The 20,436-nt window shown below is 40.2% G+C and overlaps 1 protein-coding gene and 1 non-coding gene across 4 annotated transcripts; both read left to right on the top strand.

Annotated features, from left to right (window-relative positions):
- The first annotated feature begins 44 nt into the window (after window positions 1-44).
- RWDD4 (RWD domain containing 4) lies at window positions 45-17,808 on the top strand. Of its 3 annotated transcripts, XM_063810020.1 has the most exons (8): window positions 45-334; window positions 3,306-3,386; window positions 7,960-8,069; window positions 8,156-8,303; window positions 9,717-9,834; window positions 12,751-12,800; window positions 12,935-12,937; window positions 17,622-17,808. In XM_063810020.1, the coding sequence occupies exons 1-8, from the start codon at window positions 311-313 to the stop codon at window positions 17,652-17,654; spliced, it is 567 nt and encodes a 188-aa protein (XP_063666090.1). In that variant the 5' UTR covers window positions 45-310; the 3' UTR covers window positions 17,655-17,808. The 3 variants fall into 3 exon arrangements, 1 of the variants encoding a protein (XP_063666090.1); XR_010156770.1 differs by having other exon boundaries at window positions 12,751-12,937; XR_010156771.1 differs by having other exon boundaries at window positions 213-334; window positions 3,293-3,386; window positions 12,751-12,937.
- On the top strand, window positions 5,607-5,711 carry LOC112209070 (U6 spliceosomal RNA). Its single transcript, XR_002943750.1, has one exon. It is a non-coding gene; the product is annotated as a U6 spliceosomal RNA (small nuclear RNA).
- Window positions 17,809-20,436: the final 2,628 nt, after the last annotated feature.

The following is a 20,436-nucleotide window of genomic DNA, read 5'->3' as shown; positions in this document are numbered from 1 at the left end:
GCCTGAGTGACAGCGCTCTACACCAATCGCTGTCCCGGAACTTTACGCCGCTCATCCAAGCGTCAGGAAGACGCTGCACCTCCCAGGCCCCACCAGCCGCGGCTCCGGCTCGTAACCCACAGCCCACCGCCGGCGGCTGGGCGCTGCCGAGCCTCGGGGCGCGCGCAGTTGGCGTCTGCCAGTGCCAAGACTGTGCCGCCCCCACAGCCGAGGCGCGAAAGGGGGACCCCCGGCCTCTGGGCCGCTGCCTTCGCTTTCTCTTCGTTGTTGCGAACGCCGTCCGCTCAGGAGGCGCCCCGCGACCGGCGCGATGAGTGCCAACGAGGACCAGGAGGTGAGCCCCCCGGCTCAGGGCCCTCTCCCAGCGCGGGCGCGGCGCGCAGCCCCGGGCCCCCGTGAGACCTGGTGCCCGGACAGCCTGCCCGGCACGTGCCCTGTGCCCTCGGAGCCGGCCGGGGTGCCCCGAGTTCACCGGCGTCCCACCCAAGCGCGCGTGAATGGGCAGGAGTCCGCCTCTGCCACTCTTCCCCCCTCATTTTTACTTTTTGCAAACCCGGGAGTCTCCCCTGGTTACTTAATAACAGGGATGAGCGTCCTTGGTGCACGATCCAGTGCTCTTGGCTCTCCTTGAATCCCATGTGTTCAGTGCCTGTTTACTGAGTTAGGCTGATCACCTTTAAATTTTAGTCTGGTCATCTTTAAATCTCTTGGCTAGTAGAGGGCTAATTGAGTTAGTTACATTTCTCATGGAAGAAAATGACACTGGTGGTGCATCTGAGTTTCTGTCCATATTGTTTGGGGAAATCTTTTACCCATCTGTCTGTTTTGAGCATTCATGTACCACCTGAATTTATGGTTTATGCTCAAATATTTCCTTGTGAGATGCCATTTTGACATTGAATCATATAATATTAGAGTTGGGGGGTGGGTGCTACGGGCCATCTGTAGGGGAACCTTCTAACTTTGATAGGTGGGTCGATGATAGCCGCAGGGCTGCACAGTAAGTACGTGGTAGAATCGGGACTAGAAACCAGGTCTTATTGGGTGGTAGATAAGTTCACTGTTAATTTAAAGTATAATGCTTGAAACTTACTACTTTTACATGATAAATGTAATAGAATCTCTGGATTGGAAGTTAACCTTTAAAGGACCCAAAGTCCAACAAGCTAGCTAGTTGATATCTGAATCTCTTCTAAAATATTCTTGCCAGGTGAATTTCTAAGTGAATGCGTTAATAGCTTCGTCTCCCTGCAAAGCAAAGAACATACAGTGTAATGTTTCTCAGAATTGGACCATAGTCCCCTACCTTAGAACCATTTAGATGGTTGCTAGAAAACAGATGCGTGCACTCCACCCCAGACCTACTGAATCAGAATTTCTGTCGTGGGCCCAGGAATCTCCAGTTTAACAAGAAAATTTCATTCTTCTTTCAGATGACCGATGTTCTGATCTTTGAAGATAGTTTCCTGCCCAGTTTCTCAGACCTTCTCTGAGGAAGTGGTTCCTTTTAGCTTGTCTTCATATATCCATTCTTTGTTAATCTCTTCACTATCCTGGAATCACGTGTTTGTGGACAGATTTTAATTTTTTAAATGTCCTGTTTCAAACTTGTGGCATCATGCTGTTTTGTCTAGTTAAATTTACTGTCAACTGAAATCTTTTAAGTGCTTTATACAAAGCAATTTGTCTTTCATCTTCAACTTCTACATTTAGGTATCTGAGTATTAATACAAGTTCTACTTACTCTGCTAAATTTCATCATTAGCTTGCTTTTCAAAGACTTTTTGGATTCTTATTCAGCCATCAGCATTATTCAGTGTCCCAACAAATTGTCATCCACAAATTTAATAAACTTGCCTCCTATTTTTGTACCTGTCCAAGTCATAAATTAAAATATGGGAAAGGATTAGGGACAGAAGGTGTAGTACTATATCTTGAGTAAGGTTTTTGTTCCAATCTAATCTTAGTTATTCTTGAATCCAGCTTGAATTTCTGTATTTTGTTTTGTTTTGTTTTTTCTGTAAAGGTAGCAAGAGAAACCTGTGGAGCCTGGCTGAAATCTATACAGTCGGTGTTTTATGCCTTTCTTCATTGTGCCAATCAAGTTTCCCTATCTAAGAAGGGTATATCTTGTTTTTCATATGGCTTACTAGGTCTTAGGGTCTACTCCTTAATGTCCCAGTTCCTCACACACTATTTCTTCAACAATGTCTTTTTGCTGTTGTTGTTGTTGCTGTTTTTGAGACGGAGCCTCGCTCTGTAGCGCAGGCTGGATTGCAGTGGCCTGATCTCAGCTCACTGCAACCTCCGCCTCCTGGATTCAAGCGATTCTCTTGCCTCAGCCTCCTGAGTAGCTGGGACTACAGGCGCCCATCACCACACCCGGCTAATTTTTGTGTCTTTAGTAGAGATGGGGTTTCACCGTGTTGATCAGGCTGACCTCGAACTCCTGACCTCAGGTGATCCGCCTGCCTCGGCCTCCCAAAGTGCTGGGATTACAGGTGTGAGCCACCGCGCCCAGCCAATAATTTCTATTCTAAAATTTTGACTGTAGATCAAGCCCACTTTTACCATCTTTAGTTTGTAGAATTCATGACATGCATCTTTTTGAAAAACTTAAACGTGTACCCAAGTGCAGTCTTGGTTTACTTCTTTTCTCAGGTATTCATCGGTGATCACAGTGATGAACTTCTCAGTTGTAATACCAAAATGTTCTAAGAACTATGTCCAAGCAAGGATTACTAGTTACATTTTCTCTGACAGTCCTGTCTCATCTTGGGTAGATACTTGTCAGCCTTTTTCTTAAGTTCTTTTTCTTGCCCTTAGGTGTTTTTTAGAGCTTTGTATCACTGTGGGAAGGATTACATATAAAAGAAATGTATGTAAATAATGGGAAAGTATTGTTTTTCATAGTTCTTGTCTTCAGGTTTAATGCTCTTTGCACCCAGGTTCGTCTTTAGCAGAGTTCTAAGAGCACTTGCTCTGGAGTGGCTTTAAAGGGAGACTTCCTTGCTTCCGTAGGAAGGAGAAAATAATAGGAGCCTCTTGACAGGGTTGATTTGAGAAGTCAGTGCGATCATACATTGTACAATGCTTAGCAGTCCCTGACACAGAGTTTGAAAGTAAGTATCATTGGTAGTAATATTGTCATGTGTTGCTGCATGAACCTATGTGGTAAGTATCTAAGGTTATATAAGTTAGTCAAGCTTTTACATAGTTGAGTGGGCTTGAATGAGAAAGTAAAGACCCTCTATTTCTAATTCATTTATACCACTAAACAAAACTCATTCAGTTCTTTATTTCAGATGGAACTAGAAGCATTACGCTCCATTTATGAAGGAGATGAAAGTTTCCGGGAATTAAGTCCAGTTTCTTTTCAATATAGGGTAAGACATGGCATGAATAAGAGCACTTAGAACTTTGCTAGAAAAGACTGAAAGTGGCTAAAAATGCTTATTTTGTTTTTTAAACTTGTTTAAATTTATTATGTCTGTATTTTCTGTAGCATTTAAATGGAAACATCACCCTAACATCAGTCATTTTTAACGTTTGAAAACTTAATTCAGAAACTTTTAAAAAACCAAGATAAACTTGTTTTTATTGTACCAGAATCATAAGATACTAGAAATGGAAAAAACCTTAAAAATTATTTAATCTTATCTTTAACATAAAATAGTAACAGTAGGGCTGGGCACGGTGGCTCACACCTGTAATCCCAGCACTTTGGGAGGCCAAGGTGGGCGGATCACAAGGTCAGGAGATCAAGACCATCCTGGCCAACATGGTGAAACCCCACTGTCTCTACTAAAAATACAAAAAATTAGCCGGGCATGGTGGCGGGCGCCTGTAGTCCCAGCTACTCGGGAGGCTGAGACAGGAGAATGGCGTGAACCCGGGAGGCAGAGCTTGCAGTGAGCCGAGATCAAGCCACTGCGACAGAGCGAGACTCTGTCTCAAAAAAAAAAAAAAAATAGTAACAGTATTTTATTTTGTAAATAAGTCATATAAACCTTTTATTCAAATGATTATAAGTAGGCGGGGCACAGTGCCCACACCTTTAATCCCAGAACTTTGAGAGGCCGAGGCAGGCGGATCACCTGAAGTCTGGAGTTCTAGACCAGCCTGGCCAACAAGGTGAAACCCTGTCTCTACTAAAAATACAAAAATTAGCCAGGCATGATGGTGCATGCCTGTAATCCCAGCTACTTGGGAGGCTGAGGCAGGAGAATCACTTGAACCCAGGAGGCGGAGGTTCCAGTGAGCAGAGATTGTGCCACTGCACTCCAGTCTGGGCGACAGAGCGGGACTCAAAAAAAAAAAACAAAAAAAACACACAAATGATTATAAGTAGCGGAATGGGGAAGTTTTTTTTGTAAAAGATTTACAGTTATTATTAACATTGTCACAGTTTAAACTATTAGAAATGATTCTTATGCATGATCGATGGATGACCATCACAGAAAATAAGTTTCTGTTCTCAATTCCCTTTCAAGCTTAACAGTCCTTACACCATCTCCAAGTATGTAATAACCATGGACCTCAAATGTCCAAAGTTAACAGTGGAGCGAAGTCCTAGGCCCTTCGGTTTGAATCCAGTTGCTTCTCTCTCCTTAGCAAATGGGAGGTCGAGAATTTCCCTATACTCTCCTAAATGTCTCATTCACAATGGCAGTGATTTAGAGCATGTTGTGCAGAATGCCCTAGGACATTTATATGTACTATAAAACGGACACTGACGTGACCCATAGGATGGATTTAAGAAGAATGATACATGAGATTAGGAGACTGTGTTGATAGTCAAAGGGCCAGGGGTAAAGTTCTTCCTGTGTCCTAAGTCACACCCCTGAGTTCTTGCACAGAATAGTCTGGTAGCCTCCTAGTTGACGTCCCTGGTTTAATACTTTCTTTAGCTTCCCCCTTATACTCCACCATGAGTCCTCCAACAGTACTAGTTGGCGCTCTGAAGCATTTAAGTTGTCATCCCATTCTCTTCTTTAAAAATGTTTTTCTCTGGGTTCCTCTTGCCTATAAAATGAGGACGAAATTTTTTCACTTGACACTCCAAATCCTTCTGTTTGTTTCTGTCTCCAAACTTTCCCCTCCACTCACATGCCTTAGACATAATGGGTTGTGACATTTTCCCCCGTGTATTTTTTTCTAGTACTCTGCTTTTGCGCACATTGTTTGATCTTTCTCTCACCTCAGGTCCATTATCCCCCTGCCTCTCCTTTAAGGCCTAACTCAGGCCTTCTCTGTGACACATTAATATTTGGGCCATATCTCCTGTCTCTGCTCTGACTTTGAATCAGAATTAGCCTTTCCCCATTTCTTCATACTTTGTTTTGTTACTTTTGAACTATTATTCGTATTGCAGTTTTGTAAGTTATATAAATATCTGTCTTGAAGACAGGAATAGCCTTGTCTCTATCTTTGTATCTTCGGTACCCAGCACAGTGTGAGGCATGTGATAATTTATTCCTAAATGCGCCATGAGTAAGGATGTAGTGATTGCATCAAGCAGGTAACTTTTATCACTTTTATCACTTTTTATCATCTATATTTAAACATAAACCAATGACATCTATTATGCAGATAATCCTTATCCAGGTCTATCAGTAGATCCCTACATTTATTTTAATAACAATACAGAGGAGATTAGCATAGCCCTGTGCAAGGATGAGATGTTGATTCATGTATCATTCCACAGTTTTACTAGAAGATCACCATTTTGCAACCACCAGTATGATAACTGATTCAGTTATAGTTAAGGACTGTTAATGAAGGCTAAAACCTTTGGGTGAAAGGTTGTTGAGAAACAAGGTATTCATACAGTTTTGTAGTGTTGCCCCACAGACGATGATGATTTTTTTTTTTAATAGAGGCAGGGTCTTGCTGTGTTGCCCAGGCTGGTCTCTAACTCCTGGCCTCAAGTCATCCTCCCACCTCAGCTTCTCAAAGAGCTGGGATTACAGACATGAACCACCTCACCCAGCGAGATTATTCCTTAATTACAAAATGAAAAGGTTTGTGTTGAAGAGATCTGGAGAAGATCACCTAAACCATGTGATCAGTCTTAGTGTCACCAATGATGATTCTGGAAGATCTTGTGTGCCTCCTTATATGATGCTATGGGAAGATGCCACATCACCTCTGTAGTTTTCTTACCAAAAATGTTTAATTTGAATCAGTTCAGATCTGGGGACATTATACAAGAAAACTAGCCTGTATTCTTTTTGGCTTAAAAGGCAGGGGAAGCCAGTCACAGTGGCTCATGCCTATCTATAATCCCAGCACTTTGGGAGGCTGAGGCAGGAAGATCACTTGAGCTCAGGAGTTCGAGACCAGCCTGGGCAACATAGGGAGACCTTGTCTCTACAGAAAGTTTTTTAAAATTAGTCTGGCATGGGGCACACGCCTGTAGCTCCAGCTACTTGAGTGGCTGAGGTGGGAGGATTTCTTTTTTTTTTTTTTTTTTTGAGATGGAGTCTTGCTCTGTTGCCAGGCTGTAGTGCAGTGGCGCTATCTCGGCTCACTGCACCCTCTGCCTACCAGATTCAAGTGATTCTCCTGCCTCAGCCTCCTGAGCAGCTGGGACTACAGGCGCATGCCACCATGCCCAGCTAATTTTTGTATTTTTAGCAGAGATGGGGTTTCACCATGTTGGCCAGGATGGTCTCGATCTCTTGACCTCATGATCTACCCGCCTTGGCCTCCCAAAGTGCTGAGAGTACAGACATGAGCCACTGTGTCCAGCTGATTTCTTTTTTTATTTTTATTTTTTTACTTTTGCCACAGACTCTTGCTCTGTCGCCCAGGCTGGAGTGCAATGGCACGATCTCAGCTCGCTGTGACCGCCCCGTGATCTGCTGGACCCCAGCCTGGGCAGTGGAGTGAGACCCTGTCTCAAAAAAAAAAAAAAAAAAAAGCCAGGGGAGAGGGCTGGGGACTGTTGTAAATTAAAGCAGAATAAAGAGGCATAACAACTCGTGCAATCCATGATCCCTCAATGGATTATGGATTTGTGGGTTGAGGTGATGTCTATTAAAGGACACTTTAGATATGATTGGGTAGTTTTTAATATGGTTTATGTATTAGATAGCATTTTTGTACCAATGTTGAATTTCTTGGGTGTAACAATGATCTTGTGGTTATGAAGAAGATTGTCCTTTTCTTAAGATACTTTACTCAAATATTGAGGAAATTTCATTACTGTTAGATGTTTAAGCAAAAACCAAAGGGGAAAAAAATCACATTGGGAGAGTAGGGGTTGATTCTATGGTGGAAAGGGGGAAAGATAAAGTAAACGAGGCAGAAAGTATTTGGTGAATAAGATGAATGTCAGAGTGTTCATTATACTATTTCAGTTTTTCTTTAAGATTAAAAATGTTTAAATAAAAAGTTAGCAGAGCATAAGAAACAAGGGTGTCTTTATTCAGAAATTGTTAGCAGCTGAAGGCATTCCTGTCCCTTATCCTTTGCCTTTTCCTTCTTTCTCTCAGTTTTAAATTTCATTTTCTTGACTCTTGGGGTTGTGCCTCCTAGGATTTAGCAGTTGGATAACTTAAAACAAAGACGAGGTGTGTCGAGTTTGTGAATTATTTTTGTCCATTCTCTTTCTGTATCCCACGGATAAGTTGATGTCTTATTTTCATCCTCAGAAAACACTAAAAAATACCTAAGATGTAGGCGTGGTACTAGAAAAGCTGGTAGGCTGGTTAGGGACAGGACATGGGCATAAACCGAACCTATGAAGGCATACTAGGACTAAATTAAAGTCAGACTGTCCTGAGACTCCCTTCACCCCTGCTCAGTCCTAGCCTGTGTCACTGGACTTTTCAAAATATTACATTTCTGATCTGAGCATGAGTATTGGAAAGAATTCACCCTTTTGAAGATTATAATTTAGTTTTCTGTCTTTTTATCACCTTTTACAAGCCTAAGATTTCCCATTCTCTTCAGATAGGTGAAAATGGTGATCCCAAAGCCTTCTTAATAGAGATTTCCTGGACAGAAACATATCCCCAAACACCTCCAATTCTATCTATGAACGCTTTTTTTAACAACACCATGTGAGTAGTGTCTTGTTTTTACTGCTTTTCATTTCACTCTCTGTTATACTTTTCTCTCAGCAAGGTATTTTTGTTGTGCATTGTAGATCATCAGCTGTAAAGCAGAGTATATTAGCGAAGCTACAGGAAGCAGTAGAAGCTAATCTTGGAACCGCTATGACCTATACATTGTTCGAATATGCCAAAGACAATAAAGAGCAGTTCATGGAGAATCACAATCCCATCAATTCCGCAGTGAGTATGTGATTATTTTTTTGCCGGATTCTTTTGTTGTTTTGGTTTTGCTGTTAGCAATAAATTTGTACTACTTAATATATATTCAAAATCGGAAGAAGACTTTTGTTAAAGTGAGAGTTACACTTGAGTTAAATGAGAACAATGGATTTCAGATTTCTTCTATTTAACCTAGAAAATGATAATATATTCTCTAGATTTTTATCCTTTATCAAAGACTAGAATATATAACATGCCCACCAAAACTGAGATATCGTAGAACCTAGTATTTTTAATATTTGTTTAATCTCTCCATAAAGCTTAGACAGCTAAGGGATCTCTTATGCAGTGCTAAAATAAGTATGAAATTGCTTTCTCCATGAGGCTTGTTTCATTGTAAATAGTCTTGCCACAGTTCAATTTGTAGATGTTGCAGCATGCGGAAACTTTATTGAATAGAAAAAATTGTTTTATTATTATTTCTAGAATAGTTTTAGGAAATACTTCTTTCATGACGTTAAGCATCTGTGTATGAGGCCCCTTTGCACCACGTCATGCACTAAAAGACTTTGAGGGGTTCAGTATAATTTAGTGTTGTCTTGTGAACCAAGTGCTAAGCTGTTGGCAGCAAGGCCTGTCTTCTGTGCGAGTGGTTTTGGCTTTCACATTCCCAACAGGACACAGAACCCCAAGAGGCAACTGGAGGAGCAGTGGAGGGTGGTAGCTAAGATCATGGACTCTGGGCCAGACTGCCTGGGTTCACATCACTGCACCACTCACCAACTCTGTGACTTTCGGCAGCTTTCTTAATCTTTATGTGCCCAGTTCCTCATCTGTCAAATGGGGGTTATATAGTATCTACCTTCTAAGATTGTGCTGAGGATCAAATGTGTGGTATATGGAAAACATTTGCAGCCATGCTTAGACCTAGTAAGCATTTTACATTTTAGCTATCATATACCCTGACTGCATTAACCCAAATGTCTTAAAATTTTTCTTCCGGGAACCAGGATGTTCTAGGTAGGCGCACGTGATTTTTCTAAAGACCTGTTTAAATTGTCAAGTGTTCACACTGAGAAAAGCTCTGTAAAGAAAAAAAAAGGTTTTAATTAAATTTCCAAATAATAGCAAGTTAACTGAATTGTAAACCTACCTTGGAACCTCAGATCTTCAACATAAGGCTGATAATCAGATCTTCCTTCCCAGGATTTTGGTTATAACAATTAAACTAATATTACGTCCTTGATCTGAACTTTTAAAAGAGTGAAACTAATAATGTGTTAAGGGCACTTGATTTTAAAAATGAATCATAATAATATAAGATTCTTTTATTTCATAAGTGTAAAAATTATCAACCCACTTCAGGATATAGCTGTATTTAGTGTAACACAAGTTGTAAGGTATGAGGCTGAGAATTATTTCTTTTTTTTGTAGACATCGATAAGCAATATCATTTCAATTGAAACTCCTAATACAGCCCCATCAAGTAAGAAAAAAGACAAAAAAGAACAACTTTCAAAAGCCCAGAAGCGTAAGCTGGCAGACAAAACAGGTTTGTGTGTGTTTCTTTTCTTTTCTTTTTTTTTTTTTTTGACAGAGTCTCACTCTTGTTGCCCAGGCTGGAGTGCAGTGGCATGATCTCAGCTCACTGCAGCCTCCACCTCCCAGGCTCATGCGATTCTCCTGCCTCAGCCTCCCGAGTAGTTGGGATTACAGGTGCGTGCCACCATACCTGGCTAATTTTTGTATTTTTAGTAGAGACGGGGTTTCACCATGTTGGCCAGGCTGTTCTCGAACTCCTGACCTCAGGTGATCCACCTGCCTCTGCCTCCCAAAGTGCTGGGATTACAGGTGTGAGCCACCACGCCCAGCCGTTTTTTTCTTTTATAACCCAGGTAAATGGATTGCTTCTTAGTGCGATATGGTGGATATATTTAGATTAATTCTCTACTCTTTCTTCTTGGAACATTTGGGCCAGTGAACTTTTGGGTCACATATGTATATTGAAAATATTTCGGGAGGCTGAGGCAGGAGAATTGCTTGAACCCAGGAGGCAGCCGTTGCAGCAAGCCGAGACTCTGCCACTGCACTTCAGCCTGGGCAACAACAGCAAAACTCTGTCTCAAAAAAAGAAAAAAAAAAAAAAGAAAATATTTACTACTACTTCATCACAAGAGGTCACCATTTGAAAAAAAAAGGTAACTGAGTGGCAAAGTAACTATAAATGAGTCTAGAGATTGAGGAGCATTTAAATAGTCTACAAAAACATGTTCTACCTGGAGCTCTAACATGTTTGGGATTTGTTTACCTCTTTAGTAGCTGTGTGTTATTAAAAATTTTTTGAAATACAGTTTTCATTTGAAATGGATACTGGTATACCATTAGGTCTTAGTGTGATAAGTAATTTAACATTTTTGCCTGTAGTTAATTATACAACAATGATATTTAAGAATAGAATTCTCATATGTTCTAAACAAGAGTTCTTTAGAAGAAGATAATAAACTCCAGTTCATATCAACAATAATATTTGATTGCTTTTCTTTATTTAACCTGAAAACTTGCAAATTGATAACAGTCTGTAAACTTTTTCAGTTAGGGAAAATGAGGACGTCATTTGTGTACTTGCGCATTTACACTTATGTATGTATCTATGCGTGCGCTACTATGTGAGGTTAAAAAGTTTCTCTTTATTGAGAAGAACCGACCCTTTTCTTTTGGTGAGGGCCTTTTTTTTTTTTTTTTTTCTTTTTTCTTTTTCTTTTGAGACAGAGTCTCGCTCTGTTGCCCAGGCTGGAGTGCAGTGGCGTGATCTCGGCTCACTGCAACCTCCGCCTCCTGGGTTCAGACAGTTCTCCTGCCTCAGCCTCCCGAGTAGCTGAGACTACCGGCGCATGTCACCACGCCTGGCTAATTTTTGTTATTTTTTGTAGAGACAGGGTTTCACCATATTGGGCAGGCTGGTCTCGATCTCTTGACCTCGTGATCTGCCAGCCTCGGCCTCCCAAAGTGCTGGGATTACAGGCTTGAGCCACCGTGTCCGGCCTGGTGAGGGCCTTTTAAATGTCCTTTCTTCTGTAATGGAATGGCAGTTTTTTTGTGGTTTATGTTTTGTTTAATGTCTGTCTGTGGCAAATAGCAACTCTGTGTTTGTTTCCAAAATACATTTTTGAAATGGTAATGGTTTGTGAAATAAAAAAATCTAAGAATTCATTCTACCTAATGTCAGAGCAGCATTAAACTATAAAAACAACTGAAGCAGTAAGTTGTTAGCCATTACAGTTTGTTGTCTAGAATTTGGTTTATCTCTCTTTGAATATTGCAGCATCTATGTCAGTTAGGTACTATTGCTTTCATACATAATGACCTGTGATCACTCTATTTCATTAATATCTCCCTACCTTCATCTCTTTGATGATGCCCACCTAAAGCCATTACCTTCCCATAATGACAGTATAGGAGTTTGTGACTTGGAGCTTTCATTCTAAATAAAATTTTAATGGGACAGCCACGGCACTGTGGCTTAGTTTTAGTTAACCAAAATTGGTGATGTGCCCCCCGTAACCAGTAACCAGGGGGATACGATTCTTCTTGGCATGAAAGAGAAAAGAACCGATAGCATCTAAAATTGAGCTCCAGTAATATTGTTTCTCTCCTGTAAGTATCATGGGTTAATTTCTTTTTCCCTAGCTGGAAAATTCATATAATGTACTTGTTTTGAGTTTAAATTTTTAAGGTTTCACAAAGTGGAGATATGCATGGCATACATCAAGCATAAAGGAAATCAAGCCATTTTAAATTGAAGAATTTTTAGATAATATTTGTTAAGCTATTCTTTAAATTTGAATATTCTGTTAAAATTATAAAAGCACTTTGCAGACTATGAATTATAAGCTAGTTTCCAAGCAATCCCAACAGATTAAAGCCCTTTTTAAAGAATGTTAGATTAAATAATGAATATGTTATCAGATCATAGCAACTAATACATAAGTTAGCCAGCCCTTCTTTTAGTCTTGAAGCCAGGTCAGACATATATTTGTGAGTCCTCCTGTCTTGAGCCTAGCTTCTGGATGCGAAATGCTAATTTATTAAACAGAACAATACAACTTATTACTTAAATAAGCAATGACCTCTTATATAAAGCAGTAGCTTCATGCAAATGCATGAAACTAATAAATGGATTAACTGCTTTTCCTGGCATTACCAACCCATCTCTATATTTTTTCCTTGTTATCAGGTTTTGTCTTGGATAGCAATATCATAAATGTAAAAAAGGAGTATACCTAAAATATTTTGCAAGTATTCCTAGGAGAACAGTATCGATTCATAATGATAAACTCTTTTTCCAACTTAGTAATATGTCATTTAAATTTTTAACCTATTTGTTGTGTACAATAGTATATAAAATCTTAATTATTATAAAACTAGCTGGTTGGTCTTAGAAATAAAGTTACTATTTTTTATCTTCTAGATCACAAAGGAGAACTTCCTCGAGGCTGGAACTGGGTTGATGTTGTGAAGGTATATAACATTTATATTCTAGTCTTTAAACTTGTTACAATTATTACCAGCAAATAATGAAATTCTTATTTTTTGTTTTCCCCTTCACAACCTTTGGAATTCACTGCGATGTCTGTTTCCTTTTTTACATTCAGCATGTAAGTATTTTTGAAATACCTTTTACATTCTTCTCTTCCCTACACTCTCAATTTTAGATCTTTTTTTTTTTTAAGTAATGGAAAATTTGCAGAAGTTAAAACTACAATATAGTATGACTATGTAAGCACATCTTAAGAATGCAGATGCTTAGGGGACAGTGGCTCACACCTGTAATCCCAGCACTTTGGGAGGTCAAGGTGGTTGGATCACCTGAGGTCAGGAGTTCGAGACTAGCTTGGCCAACATGGTGAAACCCTGTCTCTACTAAATATACAAAAATAAGCTGGGCATGGTGGCACACGCCTGTAGTCCCAACTACTCAGGAGGCTGAGGCACGAGAATTCACTTGAACACAGGAGGCAGAGGTTGCAGTAAGCTGAGATGGTGCCACTGTACTCCAGCCTGGGTGACAGAGTGAGACTCCATCTCAAAAAGACAAAAAAAGAAAAGAAAAGAAAAAATAATGCAGATTCCTAAATATGACTCCAAGTTATCAACAATATATGGAAACTGAAGAAAACCAGATATGGAAAAGAATGTTTTACTTTCTTAGTAGAAATTACTTTTAAGTTTTTGTTTTTTGTTTTTGAGACAGGATGTTGCCCTGTCACCCAGGCTAGCTGGTGGCATAATCACAGCCCACTGCAGCCTTGGACCTCCCAGGCTTAAGTGATCCTCAGCCTCCTGACTAGCTGGGATCAAAGGCATGTGCCACCATGCCTGGCTAATTTTTTTTTTTTTTTTTTGCAGAGACAGATATGTTGCCCAGGCTGTTCTCGACCTCCTGGGCTTAGGTGATCCTCCTACCTCGGCCTCACAAAGGGCTGGGATTGCAGGCAGCAGCCACCACACCTGGCCTCGGCTTTTGTGGGTTTTTTTAAGGACAGACCTTAAACGTGGTTGTTCATCATACCAGGAACAATGTTCTGTTTTTGTTTAAAATTGTTTGCTTTCATTTTGAATTTTTCTGCCTACGTGTCTCAGATTTTTCTTGTATTAGCTGTAGTTTCAAATACATTACACTAATATTTAACATAGTAAATTAATTCTCTTTGTAGGACTTCACGAAATAAATTTTGCATTCCATTTAGTGCCACAACTCCTGTGAGAAGTGTTTAATGTGATGCAAGGGTAGTTAAAGATTAGGATTTTAGTGAGGACCCACAAATACAGGTAATTTACAAGCAGTGTATTCTTAAACCTTTTTGGTTTTTGTTTTGGGTTTTTTGTTGTTGTTTTGTTTTTGAAGACGAGGTCTGTTTCTGTTGCCCAAGCTGGAGTGCAGTGGCGTGGACATGGCACACTGCAGCCTTGACCTCCCCGGATTAAGCGATCCTCTCACCTCAGCGTCCCAGGTAGCAGGGGCCACAGGCATGCACCACCACACCCAACTAATTTTTTTATTTTTACTAGAGACAGCATCTCACTTTGTTGCCCAGGCTGCTGGTCCCGAACTCCTGGGCTCAAGTGATCCTCCCACCTTGGCCTCCCAAAGTGCTGGGATTACAGGCATGAGCCACTGCTCAGGGCTATTTTCTTTTCTTTTCTTTTCTTTTCTTTTCTTTTTTTCTTGAAGCCGAGTCTCGCTCCATCACCCAGGCTGGAGTGCAGTGGCGTGATCTCAGCTCACTGCACCGTCTGCTCCTGGGTTCAAGCAATTCTTGTGCCACAGCCTCCCAAGTAGCTAGGACTACAGGCATGCACCACCACACCTGGCTAATTTTTGTATTTTTAATAGAGATGGGCTTTTGCCATGTAGACCAGGGTGGTCTCAAACTCCTGGCCTCAAGCAATCCCCCTCGCCTCTGCCTCCCAAAGTGTTGGTATTACAGGTGTGAGCCACAGTGTCCGGCCCTGGCCATTTTCTTAAACTTTATTTTAAAGCCAGCTGTTTGTTCCATTGAATGCATTTTCTGTTGAAACTTTAAAATAATCTTAGTGCTCCTAGTAACTAGTACAAAAATATTTCCTGGGAGTTGGGCCCTAACTTACAATTGGAAGAGACACAGTATTTCTTCCTCTCCTGTGTAAGGTACTGTATGAGTGAAGCCTCTCCGGCATTCTCTCATTTCCCAGGACTTTCTCCACTGATGCTTGATGGATACTTCATGTTGTCCTACGTATACCAACATACAGCCTAACCAGCCAAATTCATTCTTTCCTCCAAATATGCTGTGCTCCAGAATGAGCAATTTTCTTAGTCAAAATGTTGCCTCTCTTAGTGCAGCTCTAAGCCGAAAATGAGAAGAAAACGAATCTGATCTAAAGGTGTTGATAGTGCTCCTCCTTCCCTAGCTCCAGAAGTTTTTAAGAGTCCCTGATAATAGAAATAAAATTCCAATTTGTAACAAAGAGTAAAATTCAAATTATCCAGTAATCTTGGGAGATGAAAGAATTTTTTTTTGTGGTTTTTGTTTGTTCGTTTGTTTTTGAGATGGAGTGTCGCACTTGTTGCCCAGGCTGGAGTGCAGTGGTGTGATCTCGGCTCACTGCAACTTCCACCTTCCGGGTTCAAGTGATTCTCCTGCCTCAGCCTCCCAAGTAGTTGGAATTACAGGCGCTTGCCACCACACCTGGCTAATTTTGGTATTTTTTTAGTAGAGATGTTGGCCATCTGGCCAGGCTGGCCACCATGTTGGCCAGGCTGGTCTCCAACTCCTGACCTCAGGTGATCCACCCGCCTTGGCCTCCCAAAGTGCTGGGATTACAGGCTTGAGCCACCATGCCCAGCCCGAAAGAAGATATTTTTAAGGAGGTTACCACCTAGACATAATTTGGTCTCTGAATCTATTATGCTAAGCCAGTAGTTTCCAGCTGTGGGCTTTGGACCCCTGGGATGTCCCTGAGACTCTCTCAAGGGGTACACAAGGTCAGAACTGTTTGCATCATAATAGTAAGATGATGTGTGCCCTTAAATGCTTTTTTTTTTTTTTTTTTGAGATAGAGTCTTGCTCTGTCACCCAGGCTGGAGTTCAGTGGCGCAATTTCAGCTCAGTGCAACCTCTGCCTCCCAGGTTCAAGCGATTCTTCTACCTCAGCCTGCGACTATGGGCATGCGCCACCACGCCTGGCTAATTTTTTTATTTTTAGTCGAGATGGGGTTTCACCATATTGGCCAGGCTGGTCTCAAACTCCTGACCTCAAGTGATCCACCCACCTCAGCCTCGCAAAGTGCTGGGATTACAGGTGTGAGCCACTATGCCCGGCCTTAACCCATTTTCTTTTTTCTTTTCTTTTTTTAATTTTTATTTTATTTATTTATTTTTGAACGGAGTCTCGCTCTGTCACCCAGGCTGGAGTGCAGTCACACAATCTCGGCTCACTGCAATCTCCGCCTCCCGGGTTCACGCCATTCTCCTGCCTCAGCCTCCCGAGTAGCTGGGACTACAGGCACCCACCACCACGCCCGGGTAATTTTTTGTATTTTTTAGTAGACACAGGGTTTCACTGTGTCAGCCAGGATGGTCTCAATATCCTGACCTTGTGATCCCCTCACCTCAGCCTCCCAAAGTGCTGGGATTACAGGCGTGAGCCACCGCGCCCGGCCAACCCATTTTCTTATGAAACTTCTCTGGCGTTTTCCAGAGGCTGCATGACATTTGATGATGCCATCACTAATACTCTTAAAGCACTAAGAGAATGTGTGCTTGTATTTTCTTGTGTTTACCAGAATTTTCTCAATCAGTAGGTTGAGGATGTGCATATTAACCCAGGTTGTTCTTACTACTTATACTGTGCTGTTGTTAGCTGTCTTCCATTATACCTGATTTACTGTTGAAGCATATTTGTGAGAAGCCAGCTGTCTTCCACTGAGCTAGATAATAAGGAGATTTGGGGTGGGGCATGGTGGCTCACGCCTGTAATCCCAGCACTTTGGGAGTCCTAAGCAGGAGGATTGCTTGAGCCCGGGAGTTCAAGACCATCTGGGAAACTGGTAAGACTCCTTCTCTACAAAAAGCTTAAAAATTTTAAGAATGGAAAGAGGTCCTCAGGCCGAAATATTTGAGAACCAACACCTTTAGCAGTTTCTGCTTTTCACGGCTTCCCACACTCTCTAGTGTTCTTGGAGTTGTCAGGTGCGGTGGCCTTTCTCAGTAGTTGGAGCAGTAGTCTGATCAGAATCATCTTTGTATTTTATCTGCCTCCCCTTACCCCAAATTTGCCAACCCCTGCCGAAGATTTTTCTTAGAAAAAAATTGCAATGCAAAAATAAGACTTTTATCATATTTTCAAAACTATAAGAATTTATTGTCTGGTTAAGATGGTAAATCTTAGGTTACCTATTTTTTTATTTGACCACATTTAAAATTATTTTTTAAAATTTTTAAAAATAATGTGTGATGGAAAACAAGAACTTTGGAAGAGTGTCATTCATTTTATAGATGGTACCTTCTATTTGTATATTCTTGGTTCCAGTTTACTTCCTAGGAAGCTTCAAGAGTGTCCCGCTCACCCACCCACACACCACCTTGTTCTGTTGAGTTTAGATTTTTGTCGAGGTTACATTTTGAAACCCGTTTGAAGTAGCTGAGCTTGAAGTTGAAAAGTAGCTACATGTGGTAAAAACTGTAGGTGATTTAAGTTACTTAAGCCTCGTTGCCTATAGTTTAATTTTGATACTCCATGGAAATAGTGAACTCAGAAAATACCACTTGTTGACTATTTTCTCTCTTTTTCTTATAGTTAAGCAAAACTGGCTCTAAGGATGATGAGTAGCGCTTGGAATTTGAGACAAGGAAAGAGCATTCTTTAAAGAGTAAAACTGGGTTCAAAATCTTTCATTACTATTTTCCAGTATTGAGGCGACTTTTTATAAAACACAATTTTTTGTATGTTTCTTACATTAAAAAGGTTGTAAGTTGAAAGTTCATGAAGAGATCTGGTTGTATTAAATTATTTTCACAAACTTGCCTTAATAAAAGGTGAAAATGTTACTGTTTAGTATACTTTATGAAGCCCCTTGAGCTTTATAAATGGACAGGCATGGGGAATAAGAATCAGTGTTAATTTAAATGATCTTATCCTGGTGGATGTGCTATTTTCTTAAAGGAGTATGAAGCCCTTTTCAAACTATCATCCCAGTGGAGCCAAGTAGTGAACAGTTACTCCATAGTGCAATCCATATTAATAGGCTTCTTAAGTCTTCATCTCTTCTTTTGCTTAATTACTGAACCGTAAATTGCTTCAGAGAAATTTAAATGCTGGTATTTGAACTTTATACATGATACTTTTTGTAGTTTCTTTTAATTTTTGAAAGGTGAACTGCTTCCCTTTAATAAATTAATATCTATTTATACTTTTCTCTTGATTTGGGTCAAGATGTTTGATCATGAGTGCTTTGAGTGATACGTGGAATAGGAGAATATAAAAACAAATCTGCCAAATACACTAGAAAGCATTTTAGTAAGAAATGCCGGCCCTTCCTTAAAACATTTCTCTTGCATATACCAGGATGGGAGTAAAAGATGCCTTAATACTTAGTTTTTGTATTGTTGGAGACATTGATTTTAATAAAATCCTATTTATCTGCTGTTGTGTGCTTTTAGTTGTTGGATAACTGAGGTCTCCTAAATGGTTCAACATAAAACCGCATTTCAAGTCTTGTTTCTTTTTGGAGTGTCTCTTCAAGTATTCAAATATATTTCTCAACCTGAGCATGTTTTTAATCATATACATGGGAGTCTTTTAAACGCTGAACTGTTACACATGCCTGATTTAAAAGTAATAATAATAGAGGAAACTATTGGTCTAGTTGTGCCAAGAAAAGTTTCTGATGTTTATGTGTGATGTACAGTGATTTTGTTTATGCGCCCAGCTTTAAGAACACATAAAACTGTTATGTCTGGTAGGGAGATTGTTAGTGCCTCAAGGTACACCTGTGCAGCTTGGGTCTGAGTTTTGATAGAACAGTAAACATTTAAAGAAGTTAAGAGCAGTTTGAGCTGTATCCTCGGTTTTTACTCGTTAACTGACTTCAGCTAAATGAATTATAGAGTAAGTATAATTACAGCAAAGGAGTTAATCTCATTTTCAAAGCTGTTTCTCATTTTATTTCTTGAATTAACGTAGAGCAAAACATGTTAAAATTCAAGACCACTGGAATACGGCAACTTATGTTTCAGGGTTGTGTGTGGGTAGTATTTGTGGTTGTATTGGTTTGTTTTTTGTTTTTGGAGAAACATCTGCTAGTGGAATAAAATACTTTGTTTTGCTCTGAAGAGACTGAAATTGTTCAGGCTTATTATGGCTCATAGATTACAGAGAATGATGCTAGTTACATAACAATGAACTATTTTTACTCTTTTTATATGAAATGTACACATTTCTAGGGGTTATGGTGATGGTGGTGCCTCTTATTACCTTATGTAAAACACTTGAACAGCCTCGTCAATATTGCCGTCATCTGTTTAACACTCCCAGTATATTTTCTCAATGTCTGTTTACTTAAAATTTTGTGGAGTGACATAATTAATAAGCAATAAAGTCTGAATTATACACAGTGATTTTTCTACACATTTTATTTCAGATCACTTCAGAGAGAATTGTTGATTTTATAAATCTGCATGGCCTTATGGTGCAAGATGTACCCTCCTACTAGAAACTATTCAAAATGTTGGATTAAAAAATGTTTTTCAAATGAGCTCACAGGAGAAAAGGAATGCCTGGAGGCTAAAAAATTCAGTGAAAGTTGGAACCTAGAGGTTAAGGACAGCTTTAGTTTTCAGCTTCAAGGGCCCAGAAGACAAGAGATGAAGGCCAGGATCAGCCTAGGTTAGGGAGTCATACCCCCGACACATCTGTAAGACTGAGGCCCATCCTCCAGTGCGAGCCCTGAGGGAATTTCTGTCTTGGAACTGTGGTTCTGGATGGAAGAGTAAAATATAAGTATATACATATATATACACATATATAAGTGTGGATACACACACACTCCTGACAGTTTGTGCCCCCAAGTTACCTCACACTTGGATTTCAGCCCAAATTCCTCCCCCTATGTATGATTTTAAAACAGACAAAACCTCAAGCCAGTATTTTAGTTGAACCAAATCAGTAGGGGCTCTAGGTAACTGTTAGAAATGAAGTTCTTTCAGAACTCAACTTGAACCCAGACCACCAGTGAGGTGCCCCATAAAGAGTTTATGGAATGTGTCCTCACAGTCAAAAATCACAATACATAAAAGCAAGGCATGAGAGCCTGCCAAAAAATCCTAGGGGGATAGGAGCCGCAAGGGTATAGTGATACTATACAGACTCAAAGTGTGTTTTAAATAAATAAACTGAATAGGGAACAAGACAATTATCAGAAGATTTGAAAACCAAAGAGAACTTCTTGAAATGAAAAAATTGAAATTGAATTTAAAGATGACAAATACACTTGCAGTGAACCTTGACAAATCTGATATGTTTAAATATCCTATGGAATGAAACGGGTACTGGCCGGCACTTTGGATTTTCTCTTTTTGATTGCAGCATTAGAATCATTCCACACCATTTCGTC

The sequence above is a fragment of the Pan troglodytes genome, chromosome 3, assembly GCF_028858775.2.
Source record: "Pan troglodytes isolate AG18354 chromosome 3, NHGRI_mPanTro3-v2.0_pri, whole genome shotgun sequence".
Lineage (NCBI taxonomy): Eukaryota > Metazoa > Chordata > Mammalia > Primates > Hominidae > Pan > Pan troglodytes.
Note: the sequence above shows the minus strand (reverse complement) of the source record. Positions and strands in the feature narration are given on the sequence as shown.

Coding starts and splice junctions, on each gene's coding strand:
- RWDD4 (XM_063810020.1), top strand. CDS start 311: ATGAGTGCCAACGAGGACCAGGAG. Junction 8,304..9,716: donor ACAATCCCATCAATTCCGCA/GTGAGTATGTGA, acceptor TTTTTTTTGTAG/ACATCGATAAGCAATATCAT. Junction 9,835..12,750: donor TAAGCTGGCAGACAAAACAG/GTTTGTGTGTGT, acceptor TTTATCTTCTAG/ATCACAAAGGAGAACTTCCT.